This window comes from Alnus glutinosa, chromosome 2 (assembly GCF_958979055.1).
Source record: "Alnus glutinosa chromosome 2, dhAlnGlut1.1, whole genome shotgun sequence".
NCBI classification, from domain to species: domain Eukaryota; kingdom Viridiplantae; phylum Streptophyta; class Magnoliopsida; order Fagales; family Betulaceae; genus Alnus; species Alnus glutinosa.
In genome coordinates this window covers 26,961,544-26,983,177 of record NC_084887.1, presented here as the reverse complement: position 1 = coordinate 26,983,177, position 21,634 = coordinate 26,961,544, and the positions used below count along the sequence as shown (strand labels likewise).

Below are 21,634 nucleotides of genomic sequence, written 5' to 3'. Positions count from 1 at the left end.
AATAAAAAAACCCCATATCAAAGTCCTCTATTCCATTCTCATGTTTGCCTTGTAGCTGCCATTATCTTCTTTAACTGTCATTTCACTCTGAAGCACATTGTGGACTGCTGCCTTCACGAGACAACACTGAAATGCTGTAGACATCTTGGCCCTGCAAGAAAGGGAAACTTGAAAATCTAAAAATTAACCCATTTCCAAATGCTCATGTTCACATTAAATTAACCATTCAGTCGTAAGAACAAAAGGATCAAAACCAATGAAGTTAGCTACAGCATAATCCTCATAAAAAGCTCATTGCACAATGCTCATAATCTCTTCCTAAAAGTGAAAAAGGGCAAGTTCAAACATGATATTCAAAATTCACTAAAATATACCCGATTGGTCAAGCATCATTCAAGAAGTTTGAACCTCACAAAAAGGCCTAGTAAACATGTATACTTTTCCTTGTTTCCAGTTATCATGGTTTTACTAGTTTAATAGTAAATGTTTGTTTAATCATGTTCCTAAAAGCATAATCCAAACGCAGGTCCAACAACTTTAATTGACAGCAAAAACCTTAGATGGTAAAAATAATAACAAGTATTATCGATGGTCCTTTAACCGACTTCTTGAGGTTGGAAATAGCACTTCTGATATGTACTCAACTTTCCCCACAATTTTCCACGACTTGTAATACCTTTTCTACCTAGGATCAGATATGTACCAAGCTTCCCCACATTGTCCACAATTTTCCTTGACTTTTAATACATTTTATAGCTAGGATCAGATATGTACTCAACTTTTAGTTAATCGATACATCCAAAGTTTGGAACAGATATAACTATTAAATTTTGAGGGAATGATTACTGAATAACTTCTTATTCACTCAATTAATACAATCATCATTTTTTTTTTCTTTTTTTTTTTTTTTAAATCCCATCACATTCAATAGCCAAATAATGTCAACTAAAAGCATTTGTAGTGAACTCGTCTCTTTAGCGAAATCACTAAAGTCAGCCGAATTTACTCAAAAACACGCTTGCGGCAAGCTCTCTACTGCTACAGTAAATCAGCCGATTGTCAGAAAGCCTCGTCTTTTCAACGGAGTTGATTTCTCTCGTCTCTTATTATTTTTTCATTTTTTATTCCATTTCACGGGTTTGACGAAGCCAACTGCCTTCGTCTCTTTCCTGTTCCTCTTTTGTGTTCGGCGCCGGGAGTCTGTGGACGAAGTCAAGGTTTAGAAGAAGTCGGTCATCCAGGAAAAGTCGGTTCCGCTGGATCTAGAAACAGAGGAGAAACCAGTTGGAATTTGAGGGGGTTTGGTGGTTTGGGTGGTAAACTGGCTATGGACTATAGCTGTGGTAAATTTTCGCTCTAAATCTGCTTGCTTTTTGGGTCAATTGGGTTTCTAGGCGTGTTTTGTTTAGGGAATTAGGGTTTGAGTTTGCTTGAATTTTTCTTAATGTTGGGGTTTTGGGTTTCTTGGAGGGGAAAGAATTGGGTTTTAGAGTTTTGGGACTATAGTTCGTGGTGGGTTGTATGAGAATTTGGTTTCTAGGGTTCTTGATTTTCGCTGTTTGTGATGAATGGTACTAGTTTCGTTTCGCTATGAAAACTCTGAAGCCTCTGTATGATTTTTGAGCTTAAATCAGTTTCTTTTATTGAATGGGTTTGGAACATTACCGGTGGATGCTTCCGGTAGCTTCAAATTTAACTCTATGAGCTCTCCTTTCCTGTATTTTTTTGTTCTCATGATTAGTTTTTTTCATGGCTGATTGTCGATGTTTATCAAAATCTGTTGCAATTTTGGAAGTTTAAATTTTTATGGAAGAGAAGTGAATGATTTAGATACAAGAGAAATTGGTTGGAAGTGGTTACTTTAAAACTAATAAAAAAGTATTATTTATTTAAAGTAAAGAATATTTGAAGAGTTTGATATTTAGAATTTTTCAAAAGTATCTAGCTAAAATAACAAAAGTGAATTTTTTTAGTTAAAATTTGCTTAAACTTTGATGAGTTCACTACAAATGCTCTAAGGAACTACTATAAAAAACAATACTACAGTAAGCTTACCTAACAATCAGAAATGCTTAACATTCATGAGGCACTCCAACAAAATTTAACACACCTCGAAAAATTTCCAAATTTTAATACCAGAAGCAATTTCTTCTTTCCTGGTATAGCTAGAACTATGAAAATAGAGCACTTCCTCTCAAGTCTCAAAACTGAAATGCCAACAGAGGAAATAAATTATCTAAGGTCAATATCAAACCTAGCAAAAAAAAGTACAAATTTAAGGCAACAAAATGGGCAAGCTCAAATAGAAAGATGATGAACCAAGAGAACTTTCAAGTCCAACAAAATTGATTTTAAAGTAGGTCCTATCTTTTATTGAGAAATGAAGTTGTTAGCAGTCACCAAAGGGAGCAGGAAATAGACCTCAAGCCATTCTTTAGCTTTGCGGAGAGTATCTGAAAATATAATTCAAAATTCAAACTTCTCTGTAAAAGTGCTACAGTAAGTATCAATGTAAATGACGAACATGCAACAGAAGAGAGGCAAATCTAATACAAAAAATCGATTTTATTATTTTTAGGGAAAAGAGGAAGAGAGAAAAGGAGAGAGAGCCTTCTACAGAGTTTGGTTTGCTGGCTCCCTCCCTCCTTACGGCTGTGTTTTTTGTCCCTCCCTTGTTTTTATGAGTGGAGGTTAGCTTTTCTCTCAACCTTTAGGGCTGTAGAGTTTTGTTTCCCCCTGGCTTGAACCGGTGGTGACTGTTCTTCTCCTAGCTCTTTGGGCTATGGTGGTTTGTGTTTTGTTTTTTCTTGTTTTCTTTCTTTAAGTTCTGGCAGGAAGACTCAACCCAAGAAGTCAAGGGTGGGGTGCGGCCGGCTTCTGTGTCGTCGACGGTGTGTTATGGCCGGACCTTCATTGTTTTTTCTTGGATTTTTGAAGCCAGATCTACGCACGTCCGTCAACTTCTGCTAGACATGCGCCACCCAGCCGTGTTTCCTGTCGTCCTCCGCCCTTGATGCTGGCAGCATCGGTCGTGTCGGTCACCGGAGCTCGGCTCGTGGTCCTCACGCGCCAGGGAGCCTTTGTTCTTTGATTGCGCGTGTAGGCCACGTTCCACCTTTTTAGGCTGTGCTTGGGGGCGCCTGGGGTCTACGGCTTCTGATATCCTACTGGGTGCTTCCGGTGGCAGCGCATGTCCTACACGTGCCGTCGCTCCGGGGAAGTTTGCCTCTCTGCTCCACTGTTGGCGACTTTTTTTGGTTTTTTCTGCCTTTGTGTTGTGTATTCTCCTTGTTTTTATGTACAGTCTGTCTATATATGGCTCAAATTTTATTGAAGTTTTATTGTAAGGGGCTTAAATGTAATTCTAATGAGATATGTGTCCCTCATTTCTCAACTTGTATGCCTTCGGGCTTTTTAGTATCAATGGTTAGCACATGCTATTCTGTTAAAAAAAAAAAAAAAATCTAATACAAAAGAGGGCGCAAAGAGAATTTTAATGAACAGAGCAACTATTGAAAGAGCCGAAGTCATCAGCAACAGGCTCGAACTGGAATGCATCAAACATAAATGACACCCTGCGAATTAGTAAACCCATCACATTTTGAGTGAATAAGAAGTTACTCTTACTACCACTAGTATTATTGTAACCATTAAGAAAAATATAGTAACAGCAAAATAACAAAAAGAAAGTAAGTCTGACCGGCGAGAGAAAAGGAGAGCTTTTCCGGCGAAAAGGGAGGGGAATAATGACGGACGGACGGCCGGTGGAGACGCCGCCGGTGAAAATGGCCAGAAGAGAGAGAGAGAGAGAGAGAGAGAGAGAGAGAGAGAGAGAGAGAGAGAGAGAGAGAGAGAGAGAGAGAGAGAGAGATAGAGAGAGAGAGAGAGAGAGAGAGAGAGAGGATAAATTGGCAATAAGTTGCGAATAACCTATCAAAGCAAGGAGAGTTTTCGTTCAGCATGGAGTTAGAACAAGACGTGAGAAGTGGCTCTATTCATGCTAGCAAGAAACAGGGGATAAGAGACGAGGACATTACTTTTTTTTTTTTTTGGTGGATGAATGGAAACTTTAACCAACCAAAGAACTACTACACACGCCGGCACTCAAGCTGGAAAACTCAAGCCAACAGGCTACAAAGGCAAAATCCAAAACAAAATCTCTCAAACACATTGCAAAGGGGTTGTGGTGGGTAATCTAAGAGAGGTGAGACTTATGAAAGGATCAGAAATTGGAGGCTTGGTTTGTCTATGACAACCCACAAAATACAGAGAGACCCAGAAGAAATCGTGGATGAGAGCGACGGCCGACAGCTCGACAGGGACTCGGGCGATAGAGTGGAGGGAAAAAAAAAGGATTTTGCTCATATGAGTTGAGTGGGGCCGTGGGAGGGAAAAGGCAAAATCAGTTGGACTGATATCCTCGATTAGATGCCACCTACTTTTTAGAGGAATCTAACGGCCTAGATTGTAAAAAAAAAATTAGCACGGCAATTCTTAAGAATTTGCGTGGATCTAAATCCCCCACCTGGACAAGCTGCTGACGTCATGGCATGCGACACTACTTGACAGTACCACTTCCACGTTCCAGACTAAACTGGTCTCAAACCCTTAATCCGAGCTTGAGCGGCGATCATGGCCTCCGTCAAATCAGCGGCGGCCACCGCCTGCCACGCGGTGATCATTGCCTACCCGGGTTCGTGGCCACGTCAACCCCATGATGAACCTCTGCAAGATACTAGCTTCGAAGAAGACCGACATTCTCGTCACCTTCGTTGTCACTGACGAATGGCTCGGCCTCATCGGCTTCAAACCTAAGCCGGAAAACGTACGCTTCGCCTGCATACCTAATGTTGTCCCATCGGAGCTGGCTCGCGCCGCTGACATGGACACGTTCTTCGAAGCCGTCTTCACAAAGATGGAAGCTCCATTCGAGAGGCTCCTGGACCGGCTTGATCCGCCGGCGGCGTATCGTGGCTGATACTAATCTGTTTTGGGCGGTCGGCGTTGGGAGCCGCAGGAATATTCCAGTGGCTTCGTTTTGGCCCTCGTCGGCATCGGTGTTCGCGTTCTTCCAACATTTTGATCTTTTGGCCCAAAACAGACATTTTCCAGTTGACATCTCAGGTATGATTAAGTTTATATAACTCTGAAAATTTTGGAAGATTATCCCAAAGAAATTGGAAGATTACGGAAAACTAAAATTAGATAGAGAAGGTAACAATATAAGACATTAATGTGGTCTCAGCTTAAAGAATTACATTTTTTCAAGATGATTGAATTTACTTTACTTTTTTTATTTTTTATTTATAAGGAATTTCGAGGTTTGATTTGTGAGAATTTACATTACTTGAAAATAGAGCCCTTGATTTATATTATTCTTTAGGATAATATTCAATTCCTTGATTTATTTTTTAATGATTTACTCTCCTTGATATTAGAGTAAGTGCATTATTCATAGAATTTGAATTTAAAAGCTTAAAAATTGCATGTATTTCAAGATAATTTGTATTATATTTTTGGAAGTATATATATATATATAGGGAGAGAGATATGCTTTGGAAGTAGATGGAGATATATTAATATTATATATATAAATATAATTTCTTCGTTTCCGTACCAAGATTAGAGCATTTCTAATAGCTTCACCAAATTTTACGAGCCAAAATAGTTAAAAGCTTTTTTTTTTTAAAAAAAAAAAAAAAAAAAAATTCTAGTGAGCCACTTTTTTAATACACTCCAGCGGCCTCAATATTTTAACTATTTACTATCCTTTTTTTTCTTTTTTTCTTTTTTGAAAGAATAGCTTTATAAAAATCTCAATAAGAAGGATGACATTCTGCTGCTACAACATCTTGAATGAAAGGAGGACACTCTCCCACCCAAGTGTGATTCAGCAAATTGGAAATTGCCCTTTAACCATTACATGAGCTGCCATATTTGCTTCTCTACGGACATGGTTCACTTCCACAGCAGAAAAATGAGAGAAATACGACTTAATATCATCGATCAACTGACTGAGATTTCGATTGCATGACTCTGAAGCACGCAAAGCCGAGACCACCACTATTGAATCTCCCTCCAAACAATCCGGTTAGCCCCCATTTCTCGGCCAAACGGCACCGTACTCCAAGCTGCTGTTGTTTCAGCAGCGTTAGGGTCCACAATGTAAGGTACTATTTCCATCTTTGCTGTCATGAACCTTCCACCCTCATCTCGGATAACTATACCCACTCCCATTGTCATCGATTCCTTTGAAACCGCAGCATCCTAGTTGATGGTCCAGGTACCTTCCGGGGGCTTTTTCCATTTTGGTTGATGCATCTACATGGCTCTAGGAGGAACTTCGATACTGCATGTTACAAGATTAAATCCTTCCAAAGATGTTTTTGCTGCCACCATAACCTGCAAAGGGGAAGAAAATTGTCCATTGAAAACAAAGTCATTCTTCCTGTTCCAGATCATTCTTGCCACAATCCAGGCCTCTACCATTTCTTCCTGATCTAATCTTCCCACAAAATACAATATTAAGCCCAAGCCATCAATATAATCACATGACATTTTTTGGAGCTTCTTTTCCCCCTCTTGCCAAACTGCAACGACCGCTGGGCACCCCCAAAGACAATGGAAAATAGTTTCCGGTTCTGCATTACAGAAGGGACACAAAGGATCTTCAATTATCTTCTTCTTCTGTAAATTAACTTTGGTAGGTAGCAGATTGTTGTAAACTTTCCAACAAAAAATTTTGAGAACTGGAGGTGCACTCAAACCCCAAATGGTCTTCCAAACCTCCCCATGGTTGTTAGTGCCCGATCCCTCACCTCTATTTTAAGCCAACCTATTCATTTCCATGTGATAGGCACTTCTCATAGTAAAGGTACCTGCTGTTGTTCCTCTTCAAATTAGCTTATCTTGCTGGTTCAAAGGGCTGAGCATAACACTGTCAATTCTTGTCGCTTCACTGGGATCAAAAATATCATGCACCAGGTCTAAATCCCACCATCCAGTTATAGGATCAATCAACAAACTCACCATGGACTCAGAATGCAACACTAAGTGATAAGGAGGAAGAAGCCGAACATGAGGGGGTGGAAGCCATGCCTCGCCCCAGATTTTAATATTTTCTCCATTGCCTACTCTCCACCCCACCCCATTCTGTACAAGAGGCGTTGCCTTCATGATGCTACTCCAAACAAAGGAGGGCCTTCTCCCCAACTGAGCCTCTAAAAATTTTGCCCTTGAATAGTACTTTTCTTTCATTATACGTGCCACTAAGGTAGATGGATTTGAGAATAAATGCCAACCTTGTTTTGCAAGCAAGGCCTAATTAAAAACCTCTAAGTCTTTAAATCCCATTCCTCCCCTATTTTTTGGTGCACCCAACCGCTCCCACCTCATCCAATGGACTCGACCTTGATTGGATTTATGACCCCACCAAAACCGGCTCATTATGGAATTAAGGGACTTACACAATGATTGCGGCAACCGGAACACACTCATGCAATAAGTAGGCAAAGCTTGAACTACCACTTTAATTAGAATTTCCTTTCCCGCTTGGGACAGGAACTTCTCCTTCCACCCATCTACTTTTGCCTTGACCTTCCCACAGATACTATCAAAGGTCTACCTTTTTGATCTGCCCACCATAGTTGGAAGGCCCAGGTATTTCTCAAATCTAGTTGTGATAGTATCCCTTGCAGAGTTCCGAATAAGACCTTGAAATTCTGCTCGGGTGTTTGTACTGAAGAAAATGGAGGTTTTTGCCGCATTCAGTTGCTAACCTGAAGCTCTTTCATAGGTTTGTAACACCTGAAAAAGATTTGTCCATTCCAGAAAATTGGCCCTGCAAAAGAGAAGCGAATCATCCGCAAAAAATAAGTGGCTTAACCGAAAACTACCTGCTGCAATTGGGACTCCAGTAATGCAATTTTCAGCTTCTGCTTTTGCCATTAAAGAGCTCAATCCCTCCACTACAATTAAAAATAGATAGAGGGACAAAGGGTCCCTTTGACGCAACCCACGAGAGGAAGGAATCTTCCTATATGGCTGGCCATTAACCAAGACTGAATAAGTTACACTTCTAACACAAGCCATAATGACGGAAATCCATCGTTCTTCAAACCCCAAAGTCCGCATCATGGTCTCAAGAAAAGGCTACTCCACCCTATCATACGCCTTCCGCATATCAACCTTAACCGCCATAAAACATTTCTTTCCACTCATCCTTGAATTCATAGTGTGGAAGGCTTCGAAGGCGATCAAAATGCTGTCCGTAATAAGCCTACCTAGTACAAAAGCGCTTTGGTGCTATGAAATTATGGATGGTAGCACTAGTTTCAACCTGTTTGCAAGCACCTTAGCCACAAGCTTATTCACCACATTGCATAAACCAATCTGCCTAAAATCAGCCACATTAGCCGCATTTGCCGTTTTAGGAATTAATGCAATGAAAGTTTCATTTATAGTAGGGTTAAGAATACCCCCATTTAGAAATTCCAGAACTGCACCACGAACCTTGGCTCCAATAGTATCCCAGTGATGCTGATAAAAGCTAACCCCAAATCCATCTGGGCCTGGTGACTTGAGGGGATGCATTTGGGACAAAGTTGTATTGATCTCTTCGTGAGAAAGGTCTGCTGTGAGCATTGCATTCAATTCTGGTTGTACCCTTCCTTATATATATATATATATATTTTATTTTCTCTATTTAGCCTTTTTTTGAATGTTTGTATTTTCTTAACAGTCATATTTTTGAATATTTCTCTTCTAATGGTTATATTTTTAAAAATTTGTATTATATTATATTATTTTTTACTATATTTAAAACTGCAAATATCGAGAAAATTGATTTTTTAAAATTATGTTTGGATGATTTAAAGAATCCGAGACAAAATTGAAAAAAGTTTAAAAAATTTGAGTAGAATTTGAATTTAAAAAACCTATCGAAACATGTTTTTAAAAAATAATCAAAAACAAAATGCTATCCAAACATGCTCCTTCAATTCCACAAAACTTGTTGGAATATGTGAACAAGAAATTTGTACGGCGTTGGAAATCTAAAGTATAGAAATATTGTAGTTTAAGAGAAAAAAAAAATTGCTTTTTAGCCTAAAATATTGAAAAACAAAATAGAGTTGTACGTGAGAAGGAAAGAAAAAAGAACGAAGAGAGAGAAATGACCAAATTTTTATAATTTGTTTTTAATGATTTGATGAGGCTCTTGTTATAAGTTTGCTTTATATATGCACGCAAACAGCAAAAGGCGATGAGCGTGTGGACTATATCCCTGGAATTTCGCCCACACATCTGGTAGATCTTCCATTGATTGATGGGAAATACCAGCAATTGTTGCAGAGGATCCTTATAAAACTGATTCCATGGGTGGCCAAGACACAATATCTCTTATTCAGTTCCATCTACGAGCTCGAATCTGAAGCAATCGATGTTCTAAAAGCAAAGTTCCCATTCCCGGTCTATTCTGTTGGCCCAACCATACCCTACTTTGAACTTGGAGAAAATAATGTATCAGTTGACTACATAGAATGGCTCGATTGCCAACCAACAACTTCCGTTGTATACATTTCAATATATGGGAAGCTTCCTTTCACTTCATAGTGCTCAGATGGATGAACTTGCGGCTGGTTTGCGAGATAGTGGTGTCAGATTCTTGTGGGTGGCGCGTGGTAAGATTCCCAGGCTGAAGGAAGTTTGTGGTGATAATTAAGGGGTTGGTCGTGCCTTGGTGTGACCAGTTGAGGGTGTTGTCTCATTCCTCAATAGCGGGTTTTTTGACGCATTGCGGGTGGAATTCCACTCAAGAAGGTGCGTTTTGTGGGGTTCCTTTTCTCACCTTCCCCATAGATTATGATCAACCCCCCTAACAGTAAGCTAATTGTGGAGGATTGGGAGACTGGGTGGAGGGTGAAGCAAGATGTACGTGAAAGTGGACAAGTTGGTCACATGGGAGGAAATCGCAGGGCCAATGCAGAATTTCATGAACCTCGAAAGTGATCCGGTGAAAGAAATGAGGAGAAGAGCAAGTGAAGTTCAACAGATTACTCTCCGTGCGATTGCTGAAAAGGGTTCGTCTGAAACCAACATCAATTCCTTCGTTACGGACATTTGCAAAAATGTCTAGTAATTTTTTTTTTTCCTTGTTTTATGTCGCGTTTTGATTTTCCATTCCCAAGTTTTACTGTTACTGGGACTGTTTATTTTGCGTGTGATTTTTATGTTTGTGACCCTTTCCAGTCAGATGACTGTTCAAACGCGCAAAGCAAAGTGTTCCGGAATGCTAAAAGATTGTTAGGTTTATTTATTTATTTATTTTTTAATAATTATAAAAAGTGATTGTTACGATATAAAATAGAAAGAATTTTTATAAAAAGTGAAAAAATTTTGTATTGTGGTAGATTTTTTTTTTTATTTAAATAGCAATAAAAAATTATTTATGTAATATAAAAAGTAAAAAAAAATATTAAAATATTTTGTTGAAGTTAATTGGTTTTTAGAGAAGTGAAAATAAGAAAAAAAAAATTTGTGGTCCGTTACCAAAACATACCCAATGTGTTTACACCGAAGCTTCTAAAAGTTATTTCTCTTTTTAAAAACTAAATTCCTCTTTTATTCTACGTTCTCATGTTAGGCTTAAATGGCGTCAGTGAAAGCTTTTTGCCGGTAACCTTAAAACAAAAATTTCTGTTTATCCTCCCTCATAAAACTTGTATGAAAGATTACATAAATTCACGGAGTCCATGGAGAGCCTTTGAAAGCTTACATGAGTGAAAGCCTTTTGCCTCTACCTTTAAAATTCAATATATTATAAGAAATTAAGGAAAAACTCATTGTACGAGCCAAGAGTCATTATATACCGCATGGCTTTGGGCCATCATATACTCTTTCCCTTGAGAAATCATATCACAAACAAATATATATAAAAATTTCCAACTTCTAATTAGGAGTTTCTCAATATATAATAACTACATAGTCTACATATACAATTTTTTTATATTTTTTTTTTATTTTTTTTATTTACATATGGAAACAGGATGCCAAAAAAAACTCATCATCGTCCAGCAGCTGACCAAACTCTTCAGTTGTTGAGTCTTCAAACCTCAGCGGACTCGGTAGGGGAGCTTCTTTCGCTTCTTCAAACGACGTGATGCTGCCCAAATCAGTACCAAAATCATCATCGAACACGCACCAAAAGTCCGGTTCAACACATTGCCCAGCTGTGCCTAACCCGGAACGATTATCCGCAAGCTCAAGAAGGGCGGCTTTAGAAGCCGCCGATTGTATATCTCTCCTGGAACACGACTCGGGCCGAGGCAGCGACTCAGCCAACTCGGGGAAGTTGAGGCACGCCGAGTTTCCCTTCAAGAACAAGGCGGCCGAGTCGTGAGCCCGAGCTGCCATCTCGGCCGACCCGAATGACCCTAACCACACACGGGTCTTTGAACCGGGCAACCGTATCTCCGAGACATACCGGCCCCAGCTCCTCTTTCGGACCCCTCGAAACTGGGTGTCCGGTTCGCTCTGACAAGCTCGCTTCTTGTTCTTGGAACCCAGTTTGGACGACGATTCGGATTCAAAGCGGCTGGTCGGTTTTTTGAATTCAGTGGGTTCTGGTTCTGTTTCCTCTTCAATGACGGGCGTGTGAATGCGTGTGCAGGTCATATGTTTGATAGAATGCGTGAAGGAGCGTGATGTGAGTTTCTGTGTGAACCGTGGGGGAGGGGAGGGTTTATGTAGTAGAGCCGTAGGGAGTTTGGAGGATGATAGGGGAGAGTGGAAAAGAGGGTGGGGTTAAGAAGTTTGGTTGGGAAATGTGAAGTGAGAAATTGAGAATAGCTGGCATAATTTGGGTGAGAACGGGGGATTCTGGATTTGAAAAGGACATTGGAAAAGTACACTCTGACGTTCCATCGGCTACATGCTCTTAATGACAATAATGACCCACCCATTGTTTTTTTCTTCTTCTTTTAATAAAGGATAAACATAAACACCACCCTTTCTTTTCTTTTTTTATTTATTTATTTTTTTTATGTTAATATTATCATTTATCACAGATTACCAAAGGATCAATTTTTTAGTGTTAATTTTTATTTTTTTTTCGTTTTCTTTTAATTGACATAATATTTTTTAGTGTAATTCATCAGTGTATTCACTGATTTTAGGGAAATCAACTTTCCTCATGTGTTCAATTATAGTTGACTCCAAAATCAAAAATAAATAAAAGCTCTATTTGTTAAAAATTCTAATTCTAATTTTTCTTTTCAAAACAAAATATTAACAAACAACTCAAAAAGAAAAATAATTTTTACGTTTATATCACATTAAAAAGAATTTCAAATTAAAAACACAAAATATTATCCCAGCACATATTAACATACAACATTTTTAGAAATACTAGGAAACTTTAATATAAAAAACCATATCTCATCGTTGATTTTTTTCTTCCTTTTTTTCATTATTATTTTTTTTAATAATAAAAAAAATCCTATGTAGTTATAAAACATATAATTAAACGGGTCAAGCACCTCAATTATAAATTTCTAATTTTGTATTGGATTCACCTCAATTATAATTTTTTAATTTTGTATTGAATTCATATCGAGTTCGTGGATCATGTCAAATATTATCAGTTATTATAGCGTGTCTTGGGTTTAGATCGTGTCGACTAAGCCAACCCATTTAATTAAACTTGTTAAAATTTTCAACCCTAACATTTTAATATCGTATTGAATTTGTATCAAATTAACAGATCGTATAAAAACTTAGCAGTTTACTCATGAATTATCAAATGGGAAAGTCTTCTCTGTTGTTGGTTTTTTCTCGCCGGGGGGAGGCTTCATGCCTCTCTCCCGGCTCCTGTTGTCTTCCTCTTAGCCTTGTTGGGCTAAGGGGTTTTTGTTTCCTCCCTGGCTTTCCAGTGGAGGCTAGAAGTCCTCCAACCGTTAGGGTTGTGTGGTGTTTTTGTCCCCACGGTTTAGATCCGGTGGTGGTTGCGCCCCTTTTAGGTCCTTTTGGACTTTGAAGGTTTGGCTTTGTTTGGTTTTCGTTGTTGTTGATAGGGAAACGCTCAGGGAGCTGTTGAAGGAGGAGTGGAGATCTTCTAGTGCCGTCGGTGGTAGCGGGGCCGCTCCTCAACGTCTTAAGCATGTCGCGAGGCCAGATCTGTTTATTTTGCTGCCCTCGAATTGGCACGCGCCCCTCATCTTCAGTCGTCGGGGTCGTCTGGTCTTACTGCTGGTTTTGTCTGCCGGAAAGATGGTCTGTGTGCGGTGCGTAGCTCTCACGTGCCAGGTTTCTTTGGCGTTCTGAGTCGCGCGTGAGAGCTACTCTCCGTTTCCTTTTGCCGTGGCTCGATGGTTTCTGGCGACTTTTGATAGTTGATGTTTGTTCGGGTGTTTAGGAGGCGGTCTTCTTCTGGATGCAGTTTCGTTTTGGGCGTTTTTCTTGTGTTTGTTTAATCTGAGCTTGGCTCAGTGTTGGATTCACACCTTAAAGGTGTTGATGGTGATATGTAATTGTTGTTGAATGCTTAATGAAAGGCTAACTTTCCTTAAAAAAAAAAAAAAAAAAAAATGAATTATCAAATGGAAAGGCATTTTGTTTCGGTTTTTGAAAATGAGTGTGGCTGCTGGGCAGGCTACAGTGAAATGGTGGAATATTTAGGAGGACATTGGATATTAGTAAAGTATTGTTTTATTTGTATTTGGTGGAATTGGAATATAAATAGAGGAAAAAAGAAGAAGATAGAAGACGTAGAAAATGGAAAGGACACTGTAGTAATTTGGAGGGATAGGTTCATCCTGACAAAATAGCGCATACATCATCATGATTGATGAAACGCGTCAAACCAGCTGTATATGGCGTTATTAGCCTTTTATGGCATGCAAGTCTATGCTTACATTCGGACCGTGTTGACTCTTTTCGGAGTCCAGAAGGCACAAATATATAGCCACGCTCTTGACGCACCTACGGCTGCAGCCTACATCCTTTTCTAATTTGCTCTACATCTCTTTCTAACAAGTTTCTCTAACTAAAATCTTTACTAATTAAAGGATTAATAATTATTTATATAGAGATAATTGAACTACCGATATTTAGAGTTGGTATAAATTATACATTATTTATTGTGGTATTAAAAGTTCATTAAAAAATTTTGTGGTAAACTATAATTACGAATCACTTACTGAACCCGTTTTTCTTTCACGAAGTTAACTGACTCTGTTAGTTTGCCACGTCATATCCAATAGAAAATCGATACGCCTCTATTACAATAATATATAAATAAAACTTAAAAATTATTTTTTATTATTTTAAAAAATAAAAAATAATGAAAGGTTGGGCAGCCACCTCTTTGAGGGTGTCGATTCTTATTGGGTATGATGTAGCAAACTAACAAAATTTGTTAACTTGGTAGACGGAAAACGAGTTCAGTAAGTGATTCATAATTATAGTTTGCCACAAGGACCCTTCATAAACTTTTTGTACTACAGGGAGTGATTTGTAATTTAGATAAATTTCAGTGACCAATGATATAATTATTCCTTTTATAATTCATCATGCAAGGACACGTATCTAGTTGACACCTCATTTGCTCTCGGTGTTCATCATGTACACGTGAGCGGTAGCCGGTTACTAATGGCTCTACCAAAAAGTTTTGAATTGAGAGAAGCCTTTACTTGTGTTAGGAAGTGGGCTTGTAGGTGCCAGAGTGGCTTGGAAAGAGCTTCGGTAAAATCAAATGGACCTTTGCCAGCTATGTGGGCCGATGGATTTTGAGGCCCAAGCATATTCTGGTGTAGTTCCATCAATACAAGGGGCAAGGGCGCGCGCCTCTCTCAGCCCATCTACAACACCAACATCAATGGCTTTAATTAAGACACGTGGCCCCTCAAAAGTTTTTAAGCTTTTCCTATAATGCTATTAATTAATAAGCTGCAAACCTTTATATGTTAATATAATGGTGTGTTTGTTTCGTATAAAAAGTTGAATAAAGTTGAATAATATTCAACTTTTTTCAAAAATAAATCATATTTTATTTAACTTTTTTAAATTTTTTCAAATTTTATCTCACAAAGTCAAACCTCGTAATTCGCGCAATATATTCGAATAGTATTCGTATTCAACACCCAAACGGACCATAAGAGATATTACTCTTTTTCCAAAAGACAAGGATCCTTTAGATTTCACATGTAGCAAGATACGATAATGGACTTTTTAATTCAACCTCTATCAATTATCATCATGTTTGTATTAAAACAAAGAATTATTAACCTCCCAAAAGGGGATTTATATATATATATTCCTACGTTCACCAAGATCTATTTCCCTTTGAAGAACCAGGAGGAAGACTTCTTCTACCTCCTTCCCTATTTTAATCCTTTTATATTTCCACATAAAAATGCGGTTCAAAAAAATAGAAATTTCAAAACATAGTTAACGAAAACAAGATTTTAAAAAAATGCAGTTAAGTGTTAAAATAAAATTGCAAGGACTGAAATTTCTTACAAATCGGTTTGTAGGAAATTTTATACAACCTACATATAAGATTGACATGTGTGAAGGGATGTAATCGAGCCGAGTTTGAAGATTTCAAGACTGGCTCATTTATGAGTCGAGCCTAAATAGTCGAGTTTGAATTCAAGCCGAGCTATAAATTGCATGTTCAAGCTCGGCTCGTTTAAAACTTCAGCGAACTCGAGCTCAAGCTCGAGTTCGTTGAAAATAACATTCGAGCCGAGCCGGGTTACTGGACAAGCTTGGCTCAATTAGAGCTCGATGTAGACTATTAAATTTTTCAATGAGTAATCAAAGTAGAATTCAAGTCCAAGTTTATGAATAACCTCTATGCATTTATTAATAACAAAAATATATAATATGTAACTATATAAGGTATATTATAAAATATAGTACATAACTATAGTTTATAAGTAACAAATTAACAAATGGAGCTATAAATTGCATGTTCAAGCTCGGCTCGTTTAAAACTCCGGCGAACTCGAGCTCAAGCTCGAGTTCGTTGAAAATAACATTCGAGCCGAGCCGGGTTACTGGACAAGCTCGGCTCAATTAGAGCTCGATGTAGACTATTAAATTTTTCAATGAGTAATCAAAGCAGAATTCAAGCCCAAGTTTATGAATAACCTCTATGCATTTATTAATAACAAAAATATATAATATGTAACTATATAAGGTATATTATAAAATATAGTACATAACTATAGTTTATAAGTAACAAATTAACAATATGTTATTATATATAAGTAGAGAGTATAAACTATGGTATATGTATAACATGAACAAATAGTAAGTCTAATATATTCTATATAACTAAGTAACTAAAATATAAGTATAATATATAACTATTGTTAACCATGTGTGATGTGATATATGTGTTTATATATATATATATATATATATGCTAACTATTTAATATTGTTATATACTAACTATTAATAACTTAATATGTTAATTTAACATACTAAATATTGTTATCAAAGTATTATAATTATTATGTAATACTATATATATTATACTATATTTACTATTTACTAATATATATGTAAGATATGTACGAACTAACGAGTTGAACTAACGAACCAGGCGAACGATCCGGTCGAGCTTTAAACGAGCTGAACTCGCGAGCCCCTATCGAGTTTTGTCGAACGAGTCGGGTATGTATTACTTACTAATCGAGCGGGTTTTTACAGTAACGATCGAGTTTCTATAGTATCGAACTCGAGTTCGGATCGGACTAAACCGAGCGAGTTGTCAAACGGACTGGTTTATTTACATCCCTGATGTGTCCCTTGACATGTGACAAGCACATGTTATTTTAATAGCATGTGCTTATCACATGCTTTAAACATGTGCTTAATAACACGTGCTTGTCACATGTTTTAACAGCATTAATAAAAAAACATGTGCTTCTCACATGTTTAAATGACACATGTTACTCTTATATGTAGGTTGTATAAAATTTTCTACAAACCAGTTTGTAGGAAATTTCTGTCCAAATCGTAATTCGATCTTTAAAATCGTGGTTTGACATTTAAAATAATGCATTTTAAAAAACACCTTCCATCCTACTTTCAAATTCGTGATTTTTTTTTTTGTAAAGCCAACATTTTTTTTTTCTTCTAAAAAAGTACTCCAAACATAACACTTTTTATGGTTTTGTTTAAAAATGCGTCTTTAACCCAAAATCACGAGGCCAAATGCGCTCACAAACCTTTCTTTTGTGTTAAATGGAAGGTTTAAATTAAGAGCATATATTGAAAGAAGAGAGACCCACATGAAAAAAAATATAAAAAAATAAATTATGTATTTATAAGGTCTAACTCACACCTAAAACAAGTAATAATGTGTGTATACTATACTCTAATACTGTGCAATTCTGATGTGCGTGTGCATAGTAGTGAATTGTAGGCCGCTGGGGCCCGATCGAAGATAAATAGTTTTCAATTTATGCACTAAGATATATATGTTATAGGCTAGGGTTTGAATTGATTACCAAAGCTAGTACTTTTTGGTGGAAAAATATGGAGGCCAGTAAGGAATCATGGTTTTGATAAAAAAAATATAACCAGTTTGGGAGTAGCTTAGTAGCATTTTTTGGTAAAGCCATATAGTCATAATTAGAGCTATGAACTGAAAGCTAATTAAGCCATGACATGATCATTGACTTGTGTGGACCAACGTTGTTGAAACATCTGTTGCTTTTGGGGACCATGAGAGTCTTTTAGCAAACACAAGGATGGAGAGATTATCATGAAACCAGATTCGCACAGACAGTGGTGCATGGTGGGACAGTAATATTATAGCGCTATGAAATAGCAGAGGAGGGCCCAGCTCCATCAAAAAAACATGTAGGGGGACATGTTTCTTTGTGAAGTCCATAAAGTGAATGAGAAGAAGAGAAAAAAGAAAAAAAAGAAAGTGTGAATATTTTCCCAAGGATCCAATAGCTTGCTAGAAATGATAATTTCCTATTAATATTTCTTATTTGATATGCATTTGTTGTGGTCGTATAAAGCTTAGAGGCAATAAAATATCTTCCATATTCATGAATCACATCACAGGAGATCACATCAGCTTTTAAGAGACCCTTCTTTGAACTAACTAAAGCAGAAAGCACGACCCCGCCACTTACATTATTCCTTTACAGAAAAGAAAATGAGAAGATGTCTGCCGGACACATCCCACAGAAAGACACTAAGCAGAAAAAGAGAGGAGAACTAGCTAGGAGACTAAGGAGAGTGCATTGCATCTTCTGCTTCAGTACTGGTCTAGACCTAACTTCCCTGTAGGCTGTACATCCTTGAATCAGCACAAGAACTATATATGGGGACCCTTCGCCTTTCTGTCAATTATTTAGAAAGAGAAATAAACAGATATGCATACTACTCTAATAATGTGGCAGTAAAATTAAGTTTTTTATTTTTCATTTTTTACAAGTCCTTACTGTTATACCATCTCAGTTGAATGACAATAGTATAATTCATTTTCAAAAAAGTGAACAAAAATTTCTCAAATTTATCAACCTAGAAGGTGCATGCACTAAGAGCATTCCTAGCAGCTTCCCTTCATCTTCTCTTCATTTTTCTTAAATGTAGGGAATAAAACTACTTTTTACTTCCCTATCAAAAAACATCCCACAGCAGCTTCCCTTCATTTTTCCATATATCATTAAAATATTATTTTGTTACTTTTACTTTAATTAAAAATAAGAAAAGAAAGAGATAAAGTAAAAGAGAGATTATATTTTTAGAATAAACAATTGAATGGGAGGTGAACAGTGCTTCCCAATGCATTGGGAAGCACTGTTCACTTCATAGGGAACAGATAATTGTAGGGAAGCTGCTGTGGGATGATTTTTTTGACTTTATTAAAATTTTCCTTAAAATTTAGAGAACAGATCCCTTGTAAGGAAGCTGCTAGTAATGCTCTAAGTGTGCAAGTTTTTTATATTGGCTACATTCATGTGAAAAAATGTTATTGATTTGGTGAAGAAATTAGCTTTCAGATCATTCAGAATTCAAGATTTTTCTTCGGTGTCCAGATAGCCAGCAACACAACTTCTAGAGAGCTTCCTGTTCTGCATAGTTTCCGGACAGGTCAGCTGACACAACTTCCCCAGAGTGCCTGTTCTCTAAGGTATCTGGACATCCAGCAGACACAACTTCTCGAGATGTGTTTTTCATGCATGTGTCCAGACTGTAGGGTTACCTGTCTGAACACGTGTCACAAATTTTTTTTCTTTCTAATTTGTGTCCAGACATGCGTTAGCCTGTCCGGACGCCGCCGTCTAAAAATCTATTTCTGACTTATTTTAGGGTTTTTAAAGCCTATTTAAAAGGGTTTCTAAACAGTCTTTGTTTAAGAATTCCAATATAGAATTCATTGTACTAAGATAAGGTTTTTAGGTTTAAACAGAATTATGTATTTCTCTTAGAGTGTTTCTTATGTTTGTTTATTCAACCGTCAACCATTGAAGCCAACTGGAGTGGAGTTCCAGTTAAGGAAGATCAAGAAGAAGAACTTTCTAGAAGAGTCTGGGAGAGAAATAAACAAGTGAGTCACTTGTTAAAATTTAAGAGAGTGACTTCTGTAAAGGGTTATGAGTACGAACTTCTTGTTTTTCGTTGTTTCTTCATTATAATTGATTTTTTGGGTTGTTTGGTTGCCCCTTACTGGTTTTCTCTTTGGGGTCCAAATATCTATGTTAATTGTTTTATTACTTTTCATATTTGATTATCTGTTTGGTTTGTAATTGGTTTGAAGTCTTTAATTATTTTCAAAGTGGGTCTAATTAAGACTATCGATCACAGAAGATCGGAGTAAGCTTAGGTATTATAAAAAAACTACAACACGTGTATTATAGTTCTTTCAAAGGTCCAGATTAATTTCATTCTCTTACTCTTTCGCAAGAAAAACTTGGATGTCAATATAAACCGTTGAAAAAACTACATCACAAATGCTTTTTACGGCACCTAAGCCTAATCTTGGTCTAGGGTTTTCATTTACTTAATTTGATACATACACAAGCGTAAGATCGAGATAGGTCTAGGTCAAGGAATAATCATTAATCAGAGAGATAACTAGCTACTGTGGGCCTGTGGCTCAAGGTAAAATAATATTGTCAGCTTCAACTTGCTTGGAGGTGTTGAACCTGTGGATTTCTGGGTCTTCTTGTCCATATGACTGATGATGATCTGGTTGTGGAGAGGGTGATACCAATGGGTTATAGAAGTACCATTTAGACAAGAAAAGGTAAGTGAAGAAGTTGATGATGCTGAGGGCAGCTAAAACCCAATAAAAAAGATCCAACCTATCCTTGTTGAGGTCATTGTGACTAAGCCAGCCACCAGAAGATTTTGAGGTAATTTTGTTGACTAGGGAAACAAGGAGGGAGCTCAAATAGAAGCCAAAAGAGTATGAGCAGTAAGTCATGGCAGTAAGAAAGGATTGCATCCCTTCCACGGACTGCTTGTAGAAAAACTCTATTAGCCCCACAGCCGTGAACATCTCAGACAGGCCAAAGATGAGAAACTGCGGGGCAATCCAAAAGATGGAGAGAGTTTCATTCAAATGCAAAGCCGTGTTTCTTCTCTTTTTCTCAACCATTGCAGCTGAAACCATAGAGAAGGTGGCAACAAACAGCCCCACGCCAACCCTTTGAAGAGGTGAGATTCCTGAGTCCCTTCCTGTGAATTTTCGTGCAATTGGTACAAAAGCAGTTTCATAAAGAGGGACAACAAAGATAAGCATAATGTAAGGGATGGATTGAAGCGAAGCTGGAGGGATGTGGAAGCTCCTTGTGATCCGGGTGTTCATTGCGCTTCCTTGTTGGACTGAGAACGTCTGGAGCTGTGCTAAAATGGTGTTGAAGATGATGGTGCATGCAAATATGGGAATAACTGAGATAATTATCTTCACTTGCTCCACTTGCCCCACGGTGCATAGTCTCCATGGACTTTCACTTGCTCCATTGCTGTCTTGAATTTTGATGCAGGCCTTGTCAAGGAATCTGTAATTTCATAACTATATATCTTAGAGAATAACATATTTACATATATGCTAATATGAACAAACATTATTGTATATCATAAGCATGAATTGCTTGTTTAAATTTGAAGCATGTCAATCCTTAATTTTATCCCTGTTTCATGCAGGGCAAGACATCTTCAGAGAAACCCTACCTTAATTCAATTGTAATGTTCTTCTCAAACTTTAAAGAGTTATAATTGGACGGCAAATGCATCGCATTTGTCAATTATACCCAGATGAGATAATTAATCAGGGTATAAGTTTGGTATAAGTATAGTTTTTCCAAATTAATTTTATGGATAATCATTAAAGTAATCCAATGGCCTGCTATATATCAGAATGTTGGATCGTACCTAAACTTTTCGGTATGGAGGAGATTATTAGCACTGATGATGTTAGGCGACGTGGCAAAACCATGGTTTGGCACGTTGTTTTGGCTTCCATGAAGCATCCCTGTATTTGAAGGGCAGACTTGCTTTCTCTTTGTAAATGCAGCAACAAGAACCTGAGGAGGAGGAGGAGGAGGAGGAGGAGGAGAAAACATAACAAATTGGGAAAAAGAGAGATCATGCACTTC

General features: G+C 37.6%; 2 protein-coding genes and 1 pseudogene across 2 annotated transcripts in view; 1 reads left to right on the top strand and 2 right to left on the bottom strand.

The window, feature by feature from the left end:
• The first annotated feature begins 4,632 nt into the window (after positions 1 to 4,632).
• On the top strand, positions 4,633 to 10,340 carry LOC133861431 (UDP-glycosyltransferase 87A1-like; annotated as a pseudogene).
• A 587-nt stretch (positions 10,341 to 10,927) lies between these two features.
• On the bottom strand, positions 10,928 to 11,761 carry LOC133860730 (ethylene-responsive transcription factor ERF022-like). Its single transcript, XM_062296337.1, has one exon. It carries the CDS (start codon positions 11,671 to 11,673, stop codon positions 11,029 to 11,031), a length of 645 nt encoding a protein of 214 aa, XP_062152321.1. The 5' UTR covers positions 11,674 to 11,761; the 3' UTR covers positions 10,928 to 11,028.
• Positions 11,762 to 19,913: 8,152 nt separating this feature from the next.
• The window catches only part of LOC133859471 (protein NRT1/ PTR FAMILY 4.3-like), a 4,065-nt gene continuing 2,344 nt past the window's right edge, over positions 19,914 to 21,634 (bottom strand). The window contains exons 4-5 of the mRNA XM_062294881.1: positions 21,411 to 21,562; positions 19,914 to 21,037 (exon numbers count right to left, since the gene is read on the bottom strand). Of these exons, the coding sequence (XP_062150865.1) occupies positions 20,131 to 21,037; positions 21,411 to 21,562 (1,059 nt within the window). The 3' untranslated portion in view covers positions 19,914 to 20,130. The remainder of the gene's footprint in view (positions 21,038 to 21,410; positions 21,563 to 21,634) is intronic.

What these genes read in the sequence shown, in the direction of transcription:
- LOC133860730 (XM_062296337.1), bottom strand. Translation starts at nt 11,673, where the DNA reads ATGACCTGCACACGCATTCACACGCCCGTCATTGAAGAGGAAACAGAA.